This window comes from Leptosomus discolor, chromosome 9 (genome assembly GCF_034619465.1).
Source record: "Leptosomus discolor isolate bLepDis1 chromosome 9, bLepDis1.hap2, whole genome shotgun sequence".
NCBI lineage: Eukaryota > Metazoa > Chordata > Aves > Leptosomiformes > Leptosomidae > Leptosomus > Leptosomus discolor.
In genome coordinates, this window is record NC_141399.1 from 36,012,447 (window position 1) to 36,039,349 (window position 26,903).

General features: G+C 39.3%; 1 protein-coding gene across 1 annotated transcript in view; it reads left to right on the forward strand.

Moving 5' to 3' along the window:
- HDX (highly divergent homeobox) overlaps positions 1-25,898 on the forward strand; it is a 38,166-nt gene extending 12,268 nt beyond the window's left edge. Inside the window, exons 4-9 of the mRNA XM_009949503.2 lie at positions 9,842-9,988; positions 15,868-16,075; positions 19,403-19,482; positions 22,344-22,427; positions 25,018-25,140; positions 25,773-25,898. Coding sequence (XP_009947805.1) covers positions 9,842-9,988; positions 15,868-16,075; positions 19,403-19,482; positions 22,344-22,427; positions 25,018-25,140; positions 25,773-25,898 — 768 coding nt within the window. The remainder of the gene's footprint in view (positions 1-9,841; positions 9,989-15,867; positions 16,076-19,402; positions 19,483-22,343; positions 22,428-25,017; positions 25,141-25,772) is intronic.
- The last annotated feature ends 1,005 nt before the right edge of the window (positions 25,899-26,903 follow it).

A 26,903-nucleotide genomic window follows, 5' to 3' on the forward strand; every position in this document is an offset into this window, starting at 1 on the left:
TTTCTGCAAACTTTGATAGTATCACTTATAAAGTGCTCTCTGTATAAATAGAAATAAGAGCATCTACTCTAGGTGGTCCTGCTCTGGCAAGGGGGGTGGACTAGATGATCTTTTGAGGTCCCTTCCCACCCCTAACATTCTGTGATTCTGTGATCTCCAAGAGGAACTAGTACTTTTATACAAATCCTATCAGTGCTCATTCAATCTGGGTTTTGTTCTTCCCACCTGCCCCTCCCTCCCCCAAGTCCTAGTTCTCTTGAGTAGGCTTTTTTACATGTAGCCCTCTTCTGGAAGGCACCTTCTCTCTATCACTTGATGACCTTTTAAAACACCAAGCAGCTGGTAACTGTCCTAGAGTACAGTTTCACTGTTTGGCTGAGTAGATTTCACAGCCCATCACTGTTGAAGGGGAGAGGATTTTCCCCCCTCTCCCCACTGGTGCGTTGCTACCCCGTCCCTAGTGCTGGTATCTGATTGCAAGGTAATCCAGGTCAAGCGTCTGACCTGTCAGATACGTTCCCTTCTGCTGAGTTTTTCTTTAGTGCCTTGAATGTACTCTCTGGGGATCAGATGAGTGCCAGAGCCAGCTTACAGCAGGCAGCAGGAGCACGTGGCTGGGAGCAATGAAGGGAGTGGGGCATGATCCTGTCCCCTACTTTGTAGTGCTGGATAGGTTGTGGAGGCATGGTGATCACGCTAGATATCTGACACAAATTTCTGCAATAAGTTTAAAACCTTCAAGGATGTAGAAGTGCCTGTTTGTTAAGGATGGTTACCAGGGAATTCTTTTTCCTTAGACCTTTACTCCTCTATCTTTTATAATCAATAAAATGCATAAACCCCATTGATTAATACAGTCTCATTTGACAACATCTGTTTCCACATTTGTGGATGCACTTTCTCCAATTTGAAGGCATAATTAGCCTTCTTAAGGAGCCAAGTTTAGGAGTTGCCACTCTAAAACTGCTGTGTACACACAGGTGTAAGACAACAAAAAGAGAGAAAAAAGTCCTACTTCCTAGGAAACTTCAGTTTCAAATGTGAAATTCTTTTGAAGAAAGAGCATGAGGGAACAGAAATAGAATGGTTAGAGTTATAGGACTGCGATTATGGCAATTACTGCCATTCAAACAGTAAAAAGGCTAATCTGTATTTTGTTTAAAATAAAGAAGATCGTCTTTTAGATGCTCTGAATTTTTAATCTTTTGCCTTGATGTTTTGTTTTCCTTGGTCTGTCCTTCAACTGCATCAAGAAAGAAATAAAAACTGTGCAGTTCTGCAGAAGCTCTTTCTAGTCTGCTCAGCTATGCTGTAAGGTGACGTAATCCTGGCTGTTAATGAATATTAGTCTAGAAATATCACCCTCTCAGTTATTCATGAGAATGTCTTTGGAAATTACAGAGTTCTGTATTCTGTCATGATGAATGTGCAATGCATTGGCCTTTATGAACGCATTGATTTTTGATTTTTCACAGGGTGGTGGAAGGATAACAAGGATTGAAAAATAGCAGTGAAGATACAGGTTAAAGAGAATTAAAAGGGAGACAATATCTTCACTTTTGTCCTTGCATTTCAGTCTTGAGTGTACTAACTGTGCTTAGGTTATGTCTCACCTGCTGTCTTAGCAGAATGGTTAGTGTTTATGGTAGATATAACTTGGTATGTTAACTATGAAAAACATATGTTACGTAGGCGTTGACTCTAGGTAAGCTGTGAAGTTTTGTTTTGGGGGGAGAGAGGAGGTTTTGTTTGTTTTTTTTTTTTCAGTTGCTAATTGGGAATGGTTCTGGTGGTCTTCATATCAAGTCTGAAACACAAATCTTTAAGATAGCAGATTAAAGTCTTAGAATTATTTCTCCCCATCACCCTCCAGAAGCAGGCACAGTAAATCACATGTTATGTGGCGTATGTCTTTTGGATGGGATTTTCAATGAAACTTAAGTTGTCTTTCATGTTAACATCTGGGCTAGTTCACATGAGGTTCTGCCCTCAGTGGAGAGACTCACAGGGGAGCTAGTCTTGTATTTCCCCTCAGAGTCCTGCCTGTCACAGGAAGAGCACAGTAGATGTGCTTTGAATCAGGTAAAGGAGCTGGTCTAACCCCAGGTCAGTGTGAGACCTGCCAGTGGTTGTACTGGCACATCCACGGGCATGGGGAAGACAGCTGGACTGACTGGAGGAGACTAGGTGCAGGAGATAGGTCAATACAACTGCTGAAGAAGATACCTCGTTGGACTGTCCTCTAAAAGTCTCATGAAAGCTTTGGCAGTTGGCTGCCACAGTAAGCCTATGTGCACTGGAGACAAAAATATCTTAGAGTGACTTTTAAAGTAAAATGAGAACCCATAGCGATTAAAGCTACCTAAACCTCGGTTGTACCTTTTGTTTTAAAACTACATCAATATTAACTTGTGAAGTTCTCTTCACCTGGTTGCATTACTCTCCTCTCCTAGAAGGGCAGAGGGAAGAAGACAGTATTTCAGTCAAGCTGGTTAGAACATGTCTGAGTAAGATAGTCTGCAGCAAGAGAGACAGAGAAGCCAACCTGAAGATCTCCACAGAACTGAACTGTGAATGCTGACCTTATTCATACTTTCTATGTCATTTGGATAACTGGTTAATATTTTTCCTGTTCCTGTGAAATATTTCACCACATATCTCAAGGTATTTCACTTTGTTAATGTTTACATTAGATGATAACAACATGCATAGCATGTCATGACCTTCTTGCTGTGAACAGCAACTCTTCACTACTCTCAACAGCAATCCTTTAGTTAAAGGGAAGGCAAAAAGCCAGTTAAAGCAAAGGGGAGGCAAGTCTTACCATCGTTTCAGACAAAACACGACTTTTTATTATATGGCATGCTGCACCTAAGTTCCCCAAATCACCTAGGCTTATTGTATGTGGTGATCCTGCAGGCTAGAAATAATGTCATATCTGGCCAGGAATTGGAAAAGCGGGCTTTCTAGTCAGATATGAAGAAGATGTTAACAGATTACGTAAGAGTCATGATAATTACTGTCTAAAAATCAGTTTACTTTGAGGGTGAACATTCATTATTTAGCAAACTAGTTCAAAATCTCAAAAGAAGGGTGAGTTGTCAGTTTTTGTGGTTTGGAGGTTGTTTTTGGAAATGGAGTGAGATGACTGGAGTTTAGAGTAATTTTTTGGCCAGACTATTCTATTGCACCGATATCTCTTCTTTCTTTTTTCCTTTTTTTTTTTTTTTTTGGTGGTCTTAGCTGTGTTTGGTTTAGAAACACATATTAACAGAATATATGTAATTTTGGCTGAGCGTTGAAGCAGTTACAGCTCTTTACAAGCTGTGGTACTATGAAATATTTATCAGTTTTGCTTCCATCGGAGAAAACTTCAAGCTTTCCCAGCCAGTGGGAAAAGATGCAAAAAGTCTCTCTTCCAGAAATCTAGCAGTTTGTGCACTAATGGTATGTTAGCAGTAATAGTTTAAGGGTGCCTCCAGATGCCGATTGACTTGCAGTCTGTTTCCAAACACCTTTTTGCCTGAAGGCTGTGCAGCTTGCTGCTGTATCTTCTGCTCCGAGTGAAGCTGGTAGTAGCAACTCTCTCCTAATCATTTGCTTTGCTAGAGGCATTCAGGTACCTTTCTTAGTCCTAAGATTGAAGGTTTCTTGTGATGAGTACTCACATGATGAGAAGGGAACTGTCAAGACTCAGGGAAAGGCAGTGTCTGAATCGCTCTGGTAGTTATGGCCACCAGCTGCCTTTAATTTTTTTCCCTTGAGGAGAATCATACATGGCCTGGGAGTCTTTAGGGCTTTACTGTGTGTAAATGCATGCAGAGTGCCAGTCTGCAGGAAGTATGGTTCTTTCAAACCTGATTGCACCTTTTCTGCACAGGCAGCATACACTGTGTATGAGCATCGGTGTTTGAGGCAAAGCAGCAGGATTGCTTCTGTAGCAGGAAATTGGGTATCACTGAAATGGGGAACAGGTTTGTGACAGCTGTGAAACCTGAACTTAAAACCTCAAACTGAAGGAACGTGTAATCCGGCATAACTTTAATGAGGTCACATTTGTTGGTAATGTTAAGGGAAAATACAGACCTTCAGAATTTGTGTATGGAAATGAAATCAAGAAATAATAAACTGGAGAGTAAGAATAATTTAAGTAGTGCAGATAGAAAAGGGGCAACATATGTAGAACGATTGATTCAGAAATAACTTTTATTACATACAAATAAGTTCTTGAGATACTAATTGATAATCCTCTACAAAAATCAGTTAGACATTAAGTAGTGTCAAAGCTCAGAGAGCTGAATGCTCAGTAGGAATGGTGAAGAAAACAAAATAACACTATGCTTTTATAGAAGAATCTATAGGATTTGTTCATACCTTGAATGCTGTGTGCACTTTTGATCTTCCCATTCCTCCCAAAATGTAACAGAGAGGCAGTGACAGTGATCAAAGGCACAGAACAGCCACATAGTGAACAACGAAATGGGCTGTATCTCTTCAGACTTGAAAGAGATGACTGGGAGGGAGTGGAGGAGTGTGATGGAGAGCTTTAAAAATATGAAAAGTGTGGCAAAGCACATACAAACTTATTTGTTCCGGTATAAGAGTAGGGATCAAATCGAAGTAGCCTTAAATTGGCTCAAATGGAGATTGGACATGTTTGTTTAGAGTAACTCAAAGTGCTTCCGATTTAGAAGATACTGGGATTGCTAGAGAGTATTGGAGGTAAGTGTCACTGTTTGTCCTATTTTACTTTTTACTAAACTTTAAAGAATCTTTAAAATGTACCAAAAAAAGTATTACCCTCTTGAGATTTCTTGCTGTTTCTCCATGAGTGAGTTTCTGAGTGATAGTGACTAGAATTTGTTGTGAGAGGTTTGTTTGCTAGAAATAGCCATTACCTTAAAACATTTCATCACAGAGCATCAGAACTGAACTGTTGATTTAATATGATTTCACTGCAATTTGAATAAACATAACTTTTTGTTAACAACGTACAGTGCTTGGCTGCAGCATAAACTCAATAGTTACTACCTTTATATTAAAGCTTTAGGGTTTTTTTCATTTTTTTAAATGTCTTTTATTAATAATCTGAAGATTGTGTATGGCTTTTGTGCATGTGGCCTGAAACATTTTCAACTCATGCATAAAAACTGATCTAAAAAAGCAGGCTCTAATAAAAGGCAGGATAAGGACACTCCACTGCAATGCAATTATTCATACCAATTATAGACGCCAGATTTGCACCACGAGTATTGCCTGCACAGTGGGTATTATGAGGGGCTCGGCAAAGTGCCAGGGATGTCTATAATAAACTGGGTCATCTCGTATAAGAATGTTGTTATTACACTTGAGAGGTCAGGGGATAAGCAGGGTTTAACCCTGTGCTCGGCAGAACTGCTGATTCAATTTGCTCACAAGGATTGCTTTTCATTTTGAGTTGATAGTCTGTTTTCTGCTGGAAGAAGCTTCTCTGCTTTTCAAACTATGGACAACAGGGCTGGTAAATGTAAAGAATTCAGCAAACAGTTAACACTGCTGAGGATAAAGCCAAGCCTCAAATCAGCAAGCAGGGCATCTGAAGAGAGGAAATGAGAATTGTGTTCATAATAGTTGTTAAATGAAGTAAAAATAAGAACTGAATCACTGGCTTGTCTTCAGCTATGGAAAGTATTGTCCTAAATATGAAGCTTTTCAATATTATCTGTTGATACTTTTTTTCCTGTGCTAACTGATGCATAACCATGAATGTTATGATATTTATAGGACAGTGGGTTTTCCCTCTTGTTTCCGTAGTTCCTCTGATGATAGTAAGCATGAGAAGATTATTAACTAAGTTGGAAGTGTAGTTACCTGTTCAATGTAGAAATTCAACCCTTTATTTTCTCACAAAAGTCATTGGCTTTTGTAAAAGCATTATGTGATTTTTGAGCAGCTTGTAATGCAGGAGTCAAACTTAGGTACAATCTTTGTCAAGGGGATGATCTTGTAAGTCAATGTAATTTGTGATTTCCCTAAGAAATTAATGAAAAGGCATATGGCAGAGTCAGTTACAGAAACGTAGTTAGTCTGGATCTAAATGTTGGACAAGCTGAAATGTTATTTACATCTAGTGAGCCTAAGGGTTGAGACTGATCCCATTACGATGGTGGAGTGACAGCGGAGTGAGTAAGCAACCTTCCTTTGCACTCCGAGATACCATAAAGCAGCTCACATTGACTGCGCACGGGTGCGCAGGCAGGCAGCTCCCGCACTTCACTTCCTGTGTGGTGACCGGCTGCCTTCGAGCAACCTCTGTGTGAATCAGAGCCCTTGAATGTCGAGAATCTTTTGTCTGGGGCACTGGTAATAAAATTTCAAGTCCAGAAACCTGATGGATTCTGTCTTTCATTGCTGCAAAGACTGACCAGCTGTATCACAGTCATCACTCACGCTGCTGAAATGTACCTTTTGGAAGACAGCGCTTTCAGCTTCTGAGGCCGAATTCCTACCTGCTTGGCTGTGTTCAGTAGGTTACTCAGTGCTGGCCTTGGTGGTAAAAAAATAGCAAAAGTGAGATACAGACTCCAAAGTAGAAAAGTTAAAGTGGGATGAGAAGCACTACCTGGTGAATACCCTGAGTTTGCTAGGGCAGATTGAGCCAGGCGTCTCAGAAAGGCTGCTCCCCTCAACCCTGAGGGTGACCAGACTTCTCACACCATCCTCTATTTACATGCACTTGTTTTCCCTCAGTTCTGTTCCTGCTTTCTGGACTCTTTCATGTGGTGTGTGTTGTGGGGGTTTTGCTGGTGTTTTTATTTCTTTCATATCAGTTGACTGAAAAAACTTGTTCTCTGTTTCCTTCTCTGACCTGCGATACTCTGATCGGTATCAGTGTGTTTCATGTGCTGCTGCAGGAGCTCTTCAGGAACGAGTGAAAGGATAAAGTGTCTGGTGTGGCAGTAACTGCAACAGCGACAAAAAAGCAAAAATACATACTGTTATCTGAAACACTAGGGATTATTTTTGACAAGGAGATAAAATAAAAACTTCTAAGTTCTTTTTTTTTTTTCCCCTTTCCATTTTCAGAGTAAGTGTCTGCAAAAGACTTCTTTGGGAATGTAGCTACAGGAGAGTTCTGTAACTTTAAAACATCTACTTTGATCTAAACTATTGAGGCTGACTCTACAACTCTGGTCCTGTAGCAAAGTTCTATAGCAGTTGTGAGGTGAAAAGCATTGAATAGTGATTTGTCGGATAAGATTTTTATTAAAACATTTGTAGAAGTTTATCAGAATTAACAAACATCCACCTAAAATGGAAAAGACACTGCTTTAAGTAAAATTTTTGAAAGCCAATCGGTTTTGCTAAACACTGCTTTCTCCACTTAAAATCCTTGTATTTAGTAAGTAAAAGCTGAGCAGGCTCTGCACCCTTCCCTCAGTAGCATCCCTCTGGTAACTCTCTCTAATCAGTTATTGAGTGTCTTGGGATCCTTATGTGTATTGCAAATATAAAGCTTTTCTATTAGTGAGTATCCTTGCCCTGGACTCTTTCAGTAGAAGAAGCATTTTCTTAGATAACTGGAAAATCATGTGGCAAGCAGAAATCTGAACTTACTCCAGCATGAGCTGGACTTTCTTTGATTTTGTTCTAATTTGGGCACCAACAAATTAGGTGAGAGAAGACAGCACTAACCAGAGTTGCTCCATTACATCTGCAGTAACATTAGGCAGATTTCCTTTTGCTTCTCTCATTTCACCCCTCTGCTGGGGAGCGGGAGTTTGCACGACATGTTCCAGAGTGTTTCTTTAAGCTGTGCATATGAAGAAATTTTTAAATTTTATTTTCCTGGGGAGTGTGGATCCCAGTAAGCTGTGGAAGTGGTGGCTTGTCACTGTGAACTCTCCAGAACCAAAAGTGAGCATTACTTACTTGCTTAAAAAATGCTCGGTATACTTTAGAAGGTGACGTACCCTGAGTGTTCAGGAAAGCAGGATAGGCCAGAGTGACCTTTCTCCGTGTAGTTCGAGTGTTGTTATCATGCTCCTTTCTGCCTTCCCTTTCCTCTGTGCTTGGCTGCTGCTCCCCAGCTGCAGAGCAAGAGCTCTTCCCATCACTTTCAGAAGTTACAATCTGTTTTCCCAACAGCTATAAAAGAAGAGGTTGCTGCAGCAATTCAGGAGATAACTATACTTTTATTCTTTGCAAATGGCTTGTAGGTAGGAGGAGCTCAGGTCAGGTGTGCAGGGGAAACTGGCATCTGCTAAGGGTGAATGGGCATCAGGGAGTTAGCCTTGCTCAGCAGGGTGCTCCTGAGGTGGAGTCCGCTTCCTGCACTTTGCTGCTGATCTTAGAGCAACCGTGAAATGTGCCGATTTTTTAGATTCCTTTTAGATTAAAACAGCTTGCAGCGTGTGGCCTGGGAGTGCATCTCATGTGCTGTGGCTGCTGGTAGGCACTGGGTGCGCAGGCCCAGAGGAGAGCTGCTCTGGGCAGCGTGGGAGCTGTGCCCGCCGGCTCTCCGTAGGGGTGCTCCTGGGGCCCTGCACGCCCTATGGAAGATGGCAGCTGGTGGATGGGCAGGACGGAAACGGTTTCTCTAATTCATCCGTGTATGAAATGATAGCCAAATCTGAGTGCCTGGTAGCAGTTAATAATGGACCATGTCTGAATATAACCAGTACATTTACTGGACCACCTGGGATTGTTTTAAGGAGACAAGTTTTTTATACCCTTATTTTGTATTTATACACTAAGGAGACTCGAGTGTTTCTAACATTTTGAGGAAGTAATTTTTGAAAGAAGAAAATTGCAAGGATTACCACATTCTGAAGATTACAAAAAATTAAAATTGGTGACTGTACAAGATTATCAAATGATTCTAGTTCTGCAGAATTTCATTTTACTCTATTTTAAAGTTATTTCATTGTAACTTTTAACTTTTAAGTGAGCAAACCCAGATTTCAGCTACTGAATTCATGATTGTGTCTTACAAAATTCAGCTGTTGAAATAATGACAAATTAGGCACATGTGGCTATGACTTAAAAGTGCAGACTGTGGTATTGCATTTAGGTACTCCTGATAGCAGGAGAGATGACAAACATGGGTTGGTATAAAGAAAATGTAGATTTTTAGTTAAAATTCTGGGCTAAAAGCTTTTGATGAAGCTTTTAAGTTCTGCTAGTAAATGATACTGTATACCCACAACAGTTCAAGAAGTGGTAGGATGTCTAGGATTTGTTTTTCAGTGTTACTTCTTTTATCAGTAATCCACTATCACATATTTTGGTGAATGTACACAAAGAGTTAGGGAACTCGCAAATAAACAGTGGAACCAATTTAAACTCTGAAGCTTACCAAATAAACATTAAAGTATTCCCTTTAGGAACTCCGAATCCTTTGAATTATGCATGTATTGTAGTTTGCAGTAAGATTAAAGAACTTTAGGTGGGGGAGGGTGAGAAACTTGAAAAGCCTTAAGGAATAATTTACATAAATTGGGAGGAGAGAGTAAACAGCACAAGCGGAAAAAAGTTATTTTCAGTAAGACCTTATAGAAGGAGATAAAACAAATTAAAAAAATCAGGTGAAGTTGAAACAAAGCTGAAGTGCTTTAAACTTGCTTTAGCACTGCCATTGCCTTTAAAGCAAATCCCAGGGAGCTCTGTACTGCCCTGGATAAAAAAAAAAAAACAACCAAAAAAAAACACTTAAAAGAATTCTTCAGGGAGAGTTAAAAGAGAAGAAAAGCCATGGAGACAGTATAACGTGTGTCTTACTGTATGCACGACCTCTGGAAATTAAATGAACAGCATAAGCAGAATTTTTTTAAATCTAACAGTATTTTTTTTTATCTTACAGTTACAGGACCGCACACAATTCAGTGACCGAGACTTAGCTACCCTAAAGAAATACTGGGACAATGGCATGACCAGCCTGGGCTCAGTCTGCCGAGAGAAAATTGAAGCTGTGGCTGCAGAATTAAATGTTGACTGTGAAATAGTGCGGGTAAGAAATCTAGTCTTCCCTTATCTTGTCGCAGAAGCAAAAATAGGACAGATGAAAGCCTTTAAAAATTTCATGAGGAAGCTTGAAATAGATTTCATGTATTACATAATGAATGACCATGTTGGGAAGCACTCTCTCGCTCTTTCTGCAGTCTATATATAGAAAAAAGCCCTCAGGTAAGAGTCTTATTGATCAGCAGCAGAAGGAGCACTACAAGCTGTTTGACATTCTCTTTAGACTTGACTAAGATTTTAAGTAAAAGTGTTACAATTTTTAGGGATATCCTAGAAGACTGAAAGTGCTATTGCTGTTTAAGACACAAAAATCCTTTCTAAAGATAGAGGGAAAATATTTCTCATTAATGCTTATACGAAAAAAGTAATTGTAAACATATGAAAGATAATGTTGAAAAATAGGAAAAAATATTTTACAAGGCTGTCTTGAATCTGGGTTGAGATATGGTAGAGGGCAAAGGGTACTACAAAGAATTCTGGGTCGCTTCTGTTTGATAGTCCGTTAGTCCATCGATGAGGAAGGATTGCTTTAGAAAGCACAGGTGTGGTGTAGATAACCTGATTCCTGAGAACCGCTCTTCATTATCTGTTCCTGAGGCTGGGAAGTTTGATATAGCAGCGGTTGTTGCCACCGTATTCCCAATTACCAGACATACCTCATCTCTCTCAAACTGTGGGTGTCTCATTCACTCAGTGTTTCGGTTCTTCAGAAAAATAGTCCAACTGTCTTTGCTGTCAGTACAAAAACATGATTAGAGTTTTCATTTCCCTCACAACAGGCATGACGATTGTGACTACTTCTTTCAGCTTTCGTCTTCTCTTTCCACCTATTTCTTAAAATTCTGACATTTGTGCAAAAGCAGAACTCAGAGCCCTTATTTGAAATTCTTCTTTTGTGGAGACCTCTCTTGGGTTGTTATATCAAAATGGGACCAAAGGTACTTTCAGTATTGAACGCTAATCTGGTTATTTGCTTGCTTGTTTTCCTGAGCACATGTGCATTATAAAGAATTAAATTGTACTTTCGGAGGCTGAAAAGAATTACTCTTTTTCTCGGTAGAGAACAAGCTGCTCTATATTTTCCAAGCTCTTCAGTTTGCTTTCTGAACGGTGAATTCGTTTCCACTGACAGCATCTCAAAATGGACTCCTGGATATGAAATACCTTATTCGCAGGACAGTAAGACTGACACCCATGCTTCACCTCCCTTTGTTCCCTTAAGAACGTCCTTATTGGCACACGCAGGATGACAGTACAAAGTTCTGTACACATCTTTCAGTAGCATCTGCTTGAAATGCTTTTGTCGTCAGGGCAGATGTTGTGGGCTCTGATCAACTCCATAAGGCTCTCTGGCGTAACTTGTATTAGAACATACACACCCGAATGAACCAAAACATTTCTTTTCTTCATAGTAACTGGTGGTGTTACCAGTATTTGTCCCACCTCTGCCTCTGGTTCCTCTATATGGCAGACCTGAGAATTGTAGCAAGGATTAGGTGGAGGTTGGTCCTGCTTCATGCTGCGCTATTTTTTTGGTTTGTAAGGGCTGAATTAATGCTACAGGACACATGTGATCTTCAGTGCTTCCTGTTGTCCTTTCTCTAAGGCACATTGCGTGTCTCCCAGCTGTAGGACGGGTATTTTCCATCATGTGCTCTAGAGAATCTGTCCTAAATTTGTTTTGGGATCTATATAGGCACGTCGTATTGTGCCTCTTTCCTTACCTGCCAACCTGTATCTTCTTCAGTAGGAAACGTGCTGTCTGGAGGTTAGCGTGCAGCATGGTCTCTTTCTCCTAAGGAGGCAGGACCCAGCAATGATGCAGTCAGCTGTAAGGCGTGTGTGAACCACAGCATCTCTCTCCTCTGCTGCATGCTCAGCCCAGAAGAGTTGGACTAAGGGACACTTCTGCAAGGAGCTTTCCCCTTTCAGTGCCTGTAATTTATTGCCTTTGTTTTCACTGTACCTTGAATTCTGGGTAGTGTGCAACTAGCAACTGTTCCTCCATTTGTGATGTAAAAAAAAGTAATAAATGTAGGTATGTAAAATAATACAAAGTATATGTATAAAACCAAGGAAATCTGTATAAATCAAATAATACAACAAATATATATAATACAATTTAATATACATATATAGAACTAAAATATTTATATATACATATCACTTGTTTTAAATCAGTTAAATACATGTCCTTGTATTTCCCTTTTAATAGCTTTTTTAGTGGAAATTCATGACTTGTCCAGATAAACGTTGGCATTCCAGACATTTAAATGATTGATTGTTATGACCCATACTGGCCTGAAAGATCTCCAGTACAAAGAAAGTATCAAATTTGTTTTCTAGTACAAGGAAAGATAATGTTTGCCACTATGCGTAGTTCCACTGGATTTGATCTTTTAAGGTTGAACAGGGCATTTTATTCCGTAGGTTTTGTATTTCTAGTAGGAGAGTGGACTTGCAAAGTGACTGCTGGTTGTACCTTAACATCGTGCACGTGTACATCCTCAGATGTCTTTCATATATTCCCAAGACACCAAAAGAGGGAAATAAAAAAGTTATGCATATATTTAAACATGTGAGCTCTGGCCAATACTTCATTAAACTTACAATATTTCTTTTGCTTACATTATAATTATTGCTGATTGCATTTGTTTGGGTTTTTTTTTAGTTACTTACACATTTTTGTTTATATTTCTTTTGACTAATTTTATTTATTCATACCAAAATAGCATCTGAAGCAGAATAGCCTTCTTGGGAGTGAGACATTAGATATTTGAGAAGGACAGATAACAGCTATCAAAGTCCTCAGAAATATATGAGGAATATAAGAAAAATGCACGACTATTTTTTGGTGTTTTTTATTAATAGAGCATAAAGCTTTCATACGTAAGAGGTCAAAAGCTTCTCCTAGGCACCCACCACAGGCTAAAGACACCTCCTCCTCTTTCCCAGCAGCTCATCAGATAAAAACTGGATTATTGAAAGTAACGGTTCACTCTGAGTTTAGCAGCGAAAACAAGCAGTTGTAGCAGAAAGGCCCCACATTCTTCACAGCTGACTGATGGCTTTTCTTGTTGGGGGCTCTAGGCCTAGTCTGGATCTGCCTTATGATTGCGAGAGGCGTTGGAAAAACAACTCAGAATCTTCCATCTTTATTTTTTCAGTTAAGTGGGATTTCTGAAGGTTCCAACCTAGAATCTTCCTAGCACGTTGACACCCTAACCTCAATCTCTGGAGAGCTGTAATCATGCTTTGGAAGTGGCTCCCTGCCAGTCCACTTACTTATAAGCTGCCTGAGGGCAAACATGTGGTGGCTCCTTCTGCCTGGACTCCAGCCTTTCTTCCCTCACTCTTGCTGGTCATCTGTTCAGTCAAAGCTAGGGAAGTTGCTGGCTACTGTAATAGGCTCAATGAGTCTGATCATGTGCACTTTACAGATGTTGTTTGAAGTTTTTAAGGAGCTAATATTTTAGGGATATAATTAGAATTACTAAGCTGGTTTCCTACATAGAAATACTAGTCTGCTCTTACACTTATCATTGTACTGCTCCATAATATTCACTGTTAAATGTAGCATGCAGGATATGGAACCTCATTACTTTTCTTTCCCATTTTAATTTGAGACACTATAAAAATATGTTCATCTGCTATGACATATTCAGAATGTTGAATGAAAGATTTTATGATTTGAAAGGTATGTAAAAGGAGAAGATCTGTCTTTTCCAAATGCCTCAATTTTTTACTTAATTTTTTAGTGAAAAAGAAGCAGATTCACTTTTAAATTTTATAGTTGTTAGCGCTATTTATTACCATCATAAGATAATGAGAAAATTTAAAGAATGGCAATACACTGGTTGGAAAAAAGAGACATGGGTCTGGAAAGGGCCGCTTCCTTTATTTTTCCCAAACTATATGTAATGTACAAAAATACCTAGGTAGCTCTCTGTGTACCTGTTTTGCAGTCTTCAAAGAGGAAAATGATCAAGCTGGGAAAGCAAATATCACCCAACAAAAATTATTTGCTAAAAATAGTGTTAAGCATGTCATCTTTTAGCCAGTTAAAGAGATTCAGCTTTAAAAAAAATATTTTTTTTTTTTTCCAAGGCTGGCACAACATGGGACTATCTTTAGTAGCTGGGACTGCTATTAATATTTCTTTGTTTTTCTATTTGCTAAAGGAGGTGTTATAAACAAAAAGTTATTTACTAAACTGTTTCATGCTATATTTCTAAACTGTAGTTAAAGAAAATGTGATGGGGAAGAGGAACAATACAAGTATTTCTGAAATAAGACCAGAGTAGTGTATCTTTAAAGAAAAAATCCTATAATATTTTAATGTGTCTGGTAAACCCTGTTGGAACACAGACCTTATGGAAAGGATATGCATTTTGCCATGCCCTGATCATGTTTTCAAAAATAGGAACTACCTGTGCTTTCTAGAGATATGTTTCATTTTTAGCAATCCAGAAATTCCAGCAGTAAGCATGATTCAGAACCTAGTAATGACCATGCTGTGCGTACATCGTCATCGGAGTAATCAAGCATGCTCCGTATGGTGACACCTTACATGGCCAAACTCCACCATTGTCCATCCTGGGCTGGCACGTGGTCAGGTCCTGTAACAATGAGGGTGGGCCACTAGTGCTGTCAGCGCTGCTCCTATTCGTTGTGGTTTAGATGGCGTGGAAGGGGGAGGAGAGCCAGATCAAGAAGACTAAAAGTTAGCAGTTGGTAAAGAAATTGATTCCTGGCACTGAGTAGGATTTTTGGATGCCAGTGGAGAATGGACTTGGATGGAACGAAGTGGCTGGGGTACAAGAGCTGCTAAGCAAAATTGAACTTAGATGAGAAATCAAAAACCTAAGTCATGCAAGGGAAGGGAGAGAGTTAAAAGGTAAAGAGTTGCAGACAATTCTTATTACATCATGTTACACTCAATTTTGAGTCTTTAATAATTTTTAGTGTAGACTTTTCTTTATCAGAAAAGGCAAGTTAATGAACAGTTAACACAGATCCACTTGGAGAATTTTGAGTGTTGGTGTAAAATGAACTTAAAGCATCCATACCCATCTGATCATGAACGGGTTTCCAGGTTCCTTGGTCCTCGACCTGTTTCAGCTCCCACCACTGTTTACGGTATGTTCTTATATACCCTACTGCAATCAGTGTTTCTTAAAGACTTGGCTTCCAACCAAAGAGAACTGAAGGATAATATTGCTCTGAACTTAATTCTCCAAGTTACGTTCTGTCATCAAAGCGGAGTGATGTAGAGCAATCACCTTGGACAATTTCTTCCATGCTGTAGGAAGTCCTAGAACAGGTGGGCCGTTTGGGTCATTGGATGCTTTAGTTCTCTTAAAGAAGTTGCGGAGTGGGAGAACCTGGATCAAAGATCTTATGTTAAATTCGTTGAATAGTTTAGGTGGGGAGGGATCTCACAAGGTCACCTAGACCTACTCTTTATTTACAGCAGGATTGACTTCAGAGTTAGGTCAGGTTTCCCAGGATGTTGTCCAGTAAAATGCTGAGTACCTCCAAGGTTGGAGGTGCCAAGGTGGACAAAGTGTTCTAGTGCTTCACTGCAAAGCATTGGTTTTTTCTTAATTCCAGTCAGAGCTTCCCTTGCTGCGACTTGTGACTGTTGCTTCTTTTCCTTTTGCCATGCACCTTCCCTTTTCCCTTGTATAGGAGGACTGAACCTGGACACAGTATTCCAGGAAGCAGCCTCATGAGGGCCAAATATGGGGGAATTGCTGGCTACACTCTTGTTCCTGTAGTGTAGATGTGCTGATTTGAGTTGGATGTGGGCCTGTTGCTTTTGTTATAGTTTCTGATATCGTTCATGTTTATTTCTTTTACAAGACTTGGATTGGGAATCGAAGACGGAAATATCGTTTAATGGGGATTGAGGTCCCACCCCCTAGAGGAGGTCCTGCTGATTTCTCTGATCAATCTGAATTTGTTTCTAAATCAGCACTTAATCCAGGAGAGGAAACTGCTACTGAAGTGGGGGATGATAATGATAGGAATGATGAAGTATCAATCTGCTTATCTGAAGGAAGCTCACAAGGTATTTGAAAATGCAGTTATTACTGTGCATATATTTTTAATTTTGTGCAGTGTGCATGCTTTGGATTCTGTGTTGTACACATTCAAACACATCTGAAAGAGTGTCTGACAGTCACAAGTTCTCTACCTCAGCTATATTGAAGGTACTGTTTAGTCTCTCTTTCTGCCTCTCACTATATGAATTTTGTTGGTTTCGTTAGCACAGAGCTTGCAGACACCTTTTACCATAAGACCTCTGTTTCTGCCAGATTCATCCGAAGTTAAATGACAAGTTCACAATTTGCTGGTGCAACTGAGAGATGGACAGACAGTACAAATGTATGTCTCACTTCCATAGGAAGCAAGGTTTTAAAAAATGCTCTGTTATCAGGCCAGTTCTACACAGCCAGCTTGAATATCCATTCCTGTTAGCCTGAATCACACCAACAATTCTCATCTAAACAAGCACTAATGCGTGCAAACCTGCTCACTTGGAGGTGACCAGAGCAGTGTACTTCCAGTTTTCCTCATACTAGACTCGTGCTGGTGAGATACGTTCAGAAGACACGGTAGCTCAGACTTGGTCTTGAACTAAAAGAGCTTCACAGTACGTCAGAGCGTAGACCGAACTTCTGTCTGCGGTGTGGATGTGGTCTCTGACACGCAAATACAAACCAACAGAAAAGATCAAAGTCAGTAGCAGGGGACTACGCAGCCTGAGAACTGCACATACGGGGTGCCTGTGTGTTCTCAGTAAATTGCACGATCCTGAGTGACGAGTGTCTCGGACTTAATTCCCTTTTACTCCACCTCCCAGAACTGCATGACCACATTAAATCAATCTCTCCCTTTCCCTCTCGTGCATTAGCGCTCTGGGCCTAGGGCAGATGAACTGCCGCTCTGCACATTCGCTAGCTTCACAACCTCAACTAATTGCTCCCACTGCTTCTGATTAGAAGAGATCAATAAAGCCTTTGCTCCCTAAACTAAAGGAAAGGCTGATCTAGTGTGTGCTAGTGCAGCTTAATATGCCAGACTAGATCGTTTTGTCTGAACGATTTAAAGGAAAGAACTAGGAAATGGAGAACTGCTGGGAATGAATTTGTGATAGCTTTGTCATATTCTACTGTAAAGAGAACAGATGATAAAGAAATGGGTCAAGTGATCGAAAGCCATGTGAGATGCAGAATCTGAGAGTCCTTGATTTGCCTGAGGTGCGGAAGGAACTGATTTAGTCAGATCCACTTGAAAGAAAATAGTGACAGGGGAAGAATCTGAATTCTCTGTAGCTTAAAGTGAGGAATAACACATTTATTGAACGAGGCTTTCATAAAACAAAATGAGGGTAAGACTATGAGTAGATTAATAATAGAGTCAAAGCTTAAGGAAGTGCAAGAAGACTATACGATTTCCACAGCATCAAGGAATCCCACTTTCATTCCTTTATTCTACCACAGGAATTATTTCTATTCATTTCTACAGTTCAAAGGAGCAGGTTTCACTGCTGCAGCTCAGCTTATTTTGAACTTCCTGGGAAATATTTCCACCTATAATCCTGCGTACTGTTCAGTCACAGGTGTCTGATTGTTTTAATGTTTGAGAACTGTAACTTTTGGTCCTAATTTATGAAAAAACCAAAACCACAACCACCAAAAAACACTCTCAAAGACAAGGAAAAGATATTTTTCGTCACCTAATCAAAGTAAAAATGTTGATGGCACCTTCTTTGAAAATGTAGTGTGTAAATATTTTTTTTAAAAAAAAAGCTGTACTCTGATGCAAAATTAAGAATTAAAATTTTCATAATGCCTTATCTTTTTTAAATGTATGTTAGTTGAATCCATATTTTGTGTAAGTGAACACAGCTCTGTGGAGGACATTATAGCTGTGCCAGTTTCTATTAGCCGAGGATGAATATTTAAAGAGTTGAAAGTGCTGTAGGGAGTTCCTTCCGTTGACTGTTGAATCCAAGTGGTGACTGTCAGGGTTACCGAGTGACTGGTGCGTTAGACTGTTTCAGAGTCCCTGAGGTGCGTCTTCCATGACCTTCATCCCTCCGAGCATAACGATGGCTTGTATATTGCTCCCTGCTTTGCAGTTCTCCCATTTGAACCCATTTGCTTTTGCTGCTAGCAGAAATGTTCCTCTGAAGTTGTGACCAGTGGCAGACTAAATTTATTTGAAACCACTTCAAGTAAAATTTGCTCAGTTTAGAGATATTTAACTGGTAGAAATGTTATTTTAAAAACTGTCTCCGTATGGTCTGATCTGACTATTACCCTATCTTTGCAAGTGTTGGTAATCTCCAGTTAAATCCTGTAACTAACCCCTGTGTCAGCGTGGAAGTGATACACCCCGCACCATTGTCTGCCCCTTTCAGTATCCCACATGAACACTTGCTGCCCGTTCACTCATCATGCCTCTTCCTCTAGATGGGATAGCTGGACTGTTTGACCCTACTCATGCAAGCTCTGCCCTTTGCAGAACTGTGTAATTTTACTAGCACTTGGAAGGAGTGCTAGTTAATTAATAGCCTAGCTATTAATTAACCAACTAATTGCCAATTAATAGCCCAACTGTTAATGACGTAATTTAAGTTTTTTATCATAGCTGTCTTGCCTCTGTGTTTAGTTTTATTTCCTGATATGCTGTTTCTATCAATTCTTACAATTAATATACAGAGAATTAAAGTCTGAGAAACATACTTAATCATAGGGATAAACAGGCATCTTCCTTGTTCTAGCCATAGTTAGGGCTAATGGAATCATCTAGTGCTCGGGGTTGAAGTTTAAGGATAAGATTTGCTCTGTTTTCAAGTGTATACTTTTCTTATAGATAAGAGAGCAGCTTAGGTTCACTAGGAATAAACATTTGCCATACAAGAATGAATTAACCTGCTTGATCAGTTTTTGGTTCAAAACTAATCAGTGTCTGCAAGGAGGAGATGGGATTCTGATATGTACCCTGTAATTCCAGTGCATGCAGGATTTTTCATGTAGTAACTTATTTTAATTTAAAAAAAAATGTTCTGCGCATCTCTGATGTGAAACTGTTCATCATTTTTGAATATTCCAACATGAACCTAAACAAAGGAAGGTTTTGGTACATTGCAAGAGAGTGACTGATAGTTTTCCTGTCGTTCGGATAGAAATTGGCCTGACGTTGGCCTGAAATACTTGTGATATGATGTCCTTTTTAATAAGACATCCAGTATTTTTTATGAATACACATTGATAATATGACTTTGCTTTTGTATCTAGCAGATGTGACATATTTAGTGGTAAAGACTATTAATGTTCCTTCTGCATCAAATTTGAATGAAATCTGAAAAACTGATTTATTTCTGCAGAAGAGACAAATGAAGCTCTTCAAAATGAAGAAATCGGTCATAAAGACGATGACCAGAATCCAGTATCTACTGATAATGTGGTACGTATACTTTTCCCTTTCCAGTAACGTGACCTCCTTAATTGCTAATGTTGAGGTTGTCATCCAACACTAGTGTTTTTCACTAGGTGAAAACTTCAGTCGAGTGTGCTAAGAGTCCTTCCTAATTGGTGGAGCACTGGAAGTACTAAAACACAGAGCAGTGCACGTTCAGTAGGAACTGAATTATATGGCTTTTTCTGTATTATAACTGTCCAGCGTTCTTTTTCTGGAGTGCAAAGCACAACACTTGGGTAGTGCTCTATAAGTACCTAGTATAGTAAAACAGTAAGAGTGAAAAATCCAGAATAATAATTGAAAATGTTTTTCTGTAGCTTTTAAGTCAGGTATCTCTAGTGCTTCCTCTCCGTAGCTAACCTTGAATATGTGAGGTCAGGCTGGGGTGGCCATGTGCTCTTCATTCCCATGCCCTTGACAGGGCATTATTTAGATGTTTCTTATTTTCTCACTTGCATTCACATCGAGTCAACACAGTTGTTCTTGCTGGTTTTAATTGGCTGCAGTGAGACAAGGAAGGAAAGACAGAGGGAGGAGTCATGGCAAATAATACAATATATCCCCTTTGTTTAGCCTGCCTTCTCTCAAATTAGAAGAAAGGAGAGGAGGAAGAGGAGAGAAGACCCCAAGTGGTAGGGTAATTTTTATCTTAAAAGTTATCTGCAGAATGAACAGGTGATGGTTCCAGTTCCCAATTGCACTCTTATTGCAGTCAGAGATTAAATGACAGTAGCTCAGATCATGACGAGAGCATTTGTGTCACATTAATCACAGAACCTGAAATGGGAAAGCGAACAGGAGATTCCTTTCCCTCTATACATGGAGAGAAGAGAGAATGTTTTCTTTCTTTCGTTAATATACAGTCATCTTTTGCGTGAACTGAAATCCCATGGCTGTATTTTCTGTGGTTGCCTGAATAGAAACAGCTGCCTTTTTCCTTTCTGTTACCTTTATGGCCTGCCATGGCCTTAGATATAATCACTCTGAGTTTCAGGCCAATGCATTTACCATGGAGATGCAGAATGTAAAATGACAAAGGTCAAAGGTTTGCAAAGATGATGTTCGAGAGACTCAGTTCTCCAGTCTACCTGAACTCCAGCATTGTATAATTTGGTATAATAAGAGGGGAGAAAAGAGGAGTAGGTTTTTCATACTCTGTTCTGAAAACACTGTAACAAAATTTTTAAACTATATGCAGCGAAAATTGGACCAACATACATTGGACTTGCATAAGCGATACAGTTTTCTTATTTGAAATTCTAATCCGTTCTTTCCCCTACTGTCTTAAAATGTATAATTATAAGAAAGATAGTGTGAATGTTTGGCATTTATTTAGAGACTCTTTCCTCAAGCTGAGTCTAAACCCAAAAATATTTGAATCACAGCGTTACTCAGGGTATGATATAGCAGCAGATCTTTGTGACATTAAGCCTTTGAAATGTTATCACGTCAGCTGGGTTGTCAGACACTGAAGTACAGAAAATGTGGTTTACCCTCCCTACCATCAACACATACTTGTGAGCTTGGTGGGTGCTACTAGTGAGAGACTGTTAACCTCTCTTGAAGGATTTCCCTGTGGTGATTAGAAGAAAACTTCTGGTGACTGGTCTGCAGACAGACAGGAGACACACATATGCTGCAGAGAAGAGACCTCTAAAATAACACCTCAAGAACTAACCATTGAAGTGTATTGTGTCAGTGGGGCCCTTGCCTACGTTGCATTAAACAGTATACTAAAAGACATAGTAAAATTGCTTTAACTTCCTATATACCGTTTCATAAATGTTTGCAACTGTCAAAACAATGCAAAATAGTAAAAAAAACCCCAAACCTCTCTTCTTGCAGTACCACTGCTTCCCTCTCAAAAATATACTGAAAATTGTAATTTCATCTGGGTAGCCATCCTCCTGAGTTCTGGTTGAAAAATGCCATTCTTATCACTATCTAATTCAAATTCATTCTGTTGGTTTGAGATCTAGCTTAGATAAGAATAAAAATTAAAATCTCATAGGTGCACTGAAAGTGTGCACATTTTAGGTTTTCTCCTATTGAAATAACCTTTTAACAGAATTTTCTTCCATAAGAAGGTTTTTCTGTTGGGAAGAAAAACAAAACATGCAAGTGGTAAATAAAATAAAAGTGAATCTTTTAAAACTTGAGATATAGCTGGAATATATTTCTAAATTCTAAGCTTTGCCTTTAATGCTGTACTCTAGGTAGGTATCTTAGACACTCAATATAAAAAGCTCCCAAGAATTTTTGTGAATTAAGTGAAAATGTCCATGTATATGTATTTGGAACTGTCCTTTGTATCAACATCCTCTACTGTTTAGGGCATTTGACTTGCATTATGGCCAAAGAAGGCCGAAGGAGACCTCTTCATTTTTTTTAGGCAAGAAGTAGGTCAGTTAGGACTTGCCTGTCACTTGCCATAAGGTCTGTTTTGCCCCAGAGGGATAAACTTTCATAACCTTCTTCACCCTGCAGGAGCTCTTCAACGAAAGGCTTACAGAATAAAACACAGGCTTGTGCAGGCTGTAATGAGATATAATATGCGACTTGATGCCAAAAGCGAGGTGACATCGAGCTCCTCCTCTGTACACAGCCTGAGTCACCATGGCAGCAGCTCTGAGCACCCACAGTTTCAGTTTGGATTCTTCCTGGATGTTGTGGCTGAGGTGCATGATTGCCATCTAATGGGGGCTCCATAGTTCAGACTTTCTCATGAGCAAGGAAAAGGTCCTCTTACCTTCATCTTTCCATGCCAGTTTGAAAGCCGGGTTGTTGTTTGTTTGTCTAATCTATGCATTTGAATATTTGGAATGAACCGTTTACTTCTGTTTCAGAAAATAGAAATTATAGATGATGAAGAAAGTGATATGATAAGTAATTCTGAAGTGGATCAAATGAGTTCTCTTTTGGATTACAAGGTGAGTCATTCGGCTATACAATGTTAAGCAGGATAGTCCACAGAAAGTTTGGATGGGTGTATCTGTAAGGAGTTCAGGAAAGGCATGTGGGAGCCTGCAGTTCCTCTGCTTTTATCGTAGCCTCAGTCATGTCTCCTCATCCCATTTACAACCAAATCATCCATAATTCAACCCAGAGGGAGGCAGGAGAAAATTCCATTTCTGCAGAGCAGTTACATTACTTTAGCTGTAGCCATCTGCAGCTCCCACCACACATCCCAAACAAAGCAATTTATTTAACCTCTAAACCAAAACTACCTTTTGTGCGAGAATTGTTGTTTGGAGTGCTGCGGCACACTTTCACTTGCAGCATGGTGCTGCCAGCTCTGGAAAGGGACATAACAGCTAGAATCCTCTAATAAAATGGGGGGATCTGAGAAGTCAGGCTCGCAATGTAGCGCAGAACATGTCTGGAAGCAGTAGTTGCGGGAGGGAGGAAAAGCAGTTGGATACCTGACAGCCACTGTCTTCTGCCAACGGTAAGGGTTATGTGTGTCACTGCTCTCCTGAGAATTGCCGCAGTTCTGTGTTGTGTATTGAGCATGTTTTTACGTATGTAGCTGATTTTTTTTTTTTACTTAGGAAACAGGTATGTTCCACTAATGGTAATCAATTACCAAGGTAATGAATAGATCATCTTTTCAGAACAAAAATTACTCCTTCAAGCAGTGTTTTCTGGTGAGGGCAGTGGAGAATGAATATGGAGAGGGAATGACCTTTTCTTAATGTCACCTGTCACCAGAGTGAAAGGCTTGTTGTGACAGCATGCCCTACAGAACCTTGTTTGTTGTTTGACATTAGTGAGTAGACTTTGGGCCTATGTGTTTTCTGCTACATCTGCATTCCTACTTTGGCTGGGCAAAATCCATTACTAAATAGGCCACTCCTTAAGTTTCCATCTGAAAGAAATGCATTCAGCTAATTTTCTTATGAAAACCTCAAAATCGCAGCCTAAATATTTCTCTTTTATTCTCAGAGCTGTTATAACCTGAAACAGTATGGTGAGCAATGTTCTGACTGAAGAAATGTGAATTTTCTGGGGAAATCAAACCAAACCAACAACCATTTTTAAGGGCTTTTTACAAACCATCACGTAGTCTCACCTTTTCATATCAACTAAAGTTGAATTACATCCACTCTAACAAATGTAAGCATGAATATCAGAGCGTAGTTCTATGGGGGTTGGGTTTTTTTTTTTAAATTTTCATCATTAAAACAAAATACCAGCTTATAAATACACTATTGAAATTTGCTTATGTAATTATTTGCTGCCACCAAACCCAGCCATCAAGGAATATACCTTATGCAAAACTGCCAACCTAATTAATCATATGGTTGCATAAGCAAGGGTGGGTTTTCCCTTGCCTCCAATATCCCTCGGTAAATGCAACACTTGACGTGACGTGTCTGTGAACCTAAATGCTTACTTTCTATGTGCACTGTGTGTCACTAGCAATTTCTGCGCACGTATTTTTTTTCATTATTGCCTTATGGAGGATGCACTTGTGGTGCTACTATGCAGACACCTCTTGCAAAAATGCACCATGTTTTTGAAAAGTGAACTGTTTATTTAGGTTGCATGATCTTTGCAAAGGTAAATACCAGAGAAAATTAATTTTGGGTCCACACTGATCAACAGATTTAGCGTTTTGATCTTGCATACCAATCAGTTGGTAAGTTTGAAGAAGATATATTTGTAATAAACTGAAGTACTTAACAAACTTAATTAAAAATTCAGGTTTGATATTTTTATAGTAAGTGATTTGCAAGTACAGTAACGCATATTTGTGCAAAGGTTGGAAAAATGCCTTTCTAGCCACAGCATGCGCGTTACTGATATTTCTTCGTTTTGTGAATACATTCCTATTTATTCTGTAACCTGACAGATCTTGGGGAGGTTGGTATGCTGACGCTTCATGATAGATGTCAAACTCAGCTGCACTAGAGGATGCTGTATTTTAATTGGTGGTAGCTTTGAGGAATTTTCAAGTTATTTTCTGTGGTCTTTGTGTCAAGCTGTCTGCTTTACCCATGGAATTCGGTTGCTGTCTCTTCTCACGGTCACCCTGCCTTTTCAAAATCACTTCTAGGAAGAGACCTGGGCTTTGTTTTTCTTTATTCTAAAATGGAAGTAGAGGTCATCCTAATAAAATAAAAAGCAGTGCTTCATTAAAACATTCATGTAAACTTCGGCCCAAGTCATTAATGCTTTAATGATAGTAATTCTGAAATGCCTTGTCTGCATGTGGTATGGTTGGCTCTCGCATCTCTCATGGAGGATGATGAGAAATGAAATGGCATACACATCCACAGGTTTAGTGTGACACTTCTATTTGTATCCAAAGTCTATGTGCATTGTTCTGTAATTCTGTAACTGTAGAACTGCTGGCTGTACTTTGGCTGCACTCCTGGTTTTGGCAGGAATCATAATAAACACATTTAACTCATTTTCTCTAAAAACATTTCATTTAACACAAGTATGTTTAGATGTCATTAAAAAGATGCAGTGCTGTTTATTATTTCCAGAACTGTATGCAATTTTCCCCCACAGAATGAAGAAGTCAGGTTCATTGAGAATGAGTTGGAGAATCACAAGCAGAAGTATTTTGAACTACAGACGTTTACTCGGAGTTTGATACTTGCTATTAAATCAGATGATAAAGAACAGCAGCAGGTAAGTCTTGAAGTGGCTTTTAAAAATGGGAAGTGTTTGTCATTTTGTGTTTTGTCACTCCCTTGGTTTTATTCTGTAGTGCCCAGAGGCTCAAATAATGATGAGGGCAGCGTTGTGCTGAACATCTTATAGGCAAAGGAAAGCTGAACTTTAAACAAAAGAAAGCTCTTGCAACCTACACAAGCAATGACATAGACAGAGAAATGTGACTTTTACAAAGGGACAACCAGTGCACCAGTGTACACTGAGGGACTGGGATTTGTCTGTTGTGAGATCCAAGGTGTGAGGTCAGGAAAAAAAGCCAGGCTTCTTCAGTTTCACTGCGCCACATTTAATACATAGCACTTCTGATGTGTGGTTGGATCATGTCTTGTGTGGGTAACATTTTGTGCTTTGTTTAGGAAGAGATTGTGTTGCTTTTATTTTTTTCCTTTTGCCTTTAAGATACATCATCTGGGACAATGTTTTTCCTTTCAATATCTGTCAATACTGTCCTTTTTTTCGTTACGCATCCAATACCAACACTGACTGAAAAGCTCCACAAAGTTTTTTCACTATATGTTTAAAAGACATTTGAATGCTGACATAAAACATATACCTAATACTGTCTTGTGGTATTGTTTTACTTACAGGCACTGCTCTCAGACTTACCTCCTGAATTAGAAGAAATGGATTTCAATCATGCATCCCCAGAGCCTGATGATACCTCATTCAGCTTGTCATCTTTATCGGAGAAAAATGCCTCAGACAGTTTGTGATTTATTTTCTTTAATTGACAAAAAAGAAACCCCACGTAACGTGTAGGTTTCAAGAGAACAGCATTTTGCTATCCAGTGTTCTTCAGTCCAAAAAAGAAAGCCCAAGGTGAAGTAGACTTTACTGAAGGATGCCTGTAGTGTGTCATGGCTACAGTGTGCACTGTTGAGAAATTTCGAACGTTGTTTCTGGTAAATGAAAGAACTGTGTGAGGAAAGGTTTTGCTTTTAGCAGTTTGGCCTTGATTAGAATAACTTCTGACTTTCCAGAATAACTCTTGCTCTATAGCAAAGTTTTTGAGCAGGGATCCAAGAGTGGAAAACACATGTCCTGTTATACAGACACCTAATTCTTCAGAGCTGCTTGCTCACCAGTCCTGTTAATTATTTTTTCCCCCATTTTTACTCAGGTAGGTGATCCAAATAGAATAACGGGCTTTTTATGAGTTGTGCTTGAACCCTTTTGAAAATCTGAAATTAAACTAAAGTGGTTTTCATTATGTGACTTCAGATTGTTGAATCTTCCATTTTCTGACCAAAATAGCTGAAAAAACTTTGAAAGGCTAACTGAAAAATTTGAATTACCGTCAATAAATTATTAATGTAAAGAAGCAGTCATAAGTGTTGTAACAAATTAAATGCATATGGGAAACCTGATAGCTGCAGAAAGTGACTTTCTGATACTCTCGCAGTAGCAATGGGATTAGGGCGTTACACTACTATGTAGGGTTTTGTGACTGTAGTTACAGTTTTTATTTGTCAAAGCCTGAATGCTAAAGTTCTGTTCATTTTTTTAAGTATTGGTTATCTGGTTTTTGCACAAACTTTGCTCCATTTTATCAAGACACTGTCATAAATCCACAGCTGTCATTGTGTCCTGAAAGGTATTCAAGTGTTTGGAATTGAGTTGTGCAGATCCCCTCAATGTGACCTGGTTTTGAAATAGCCCTGTCTGATGGATTTTTTGGTAACGGCCAGGTGCCATTTCTAAACTGTGAGCTTGACTGC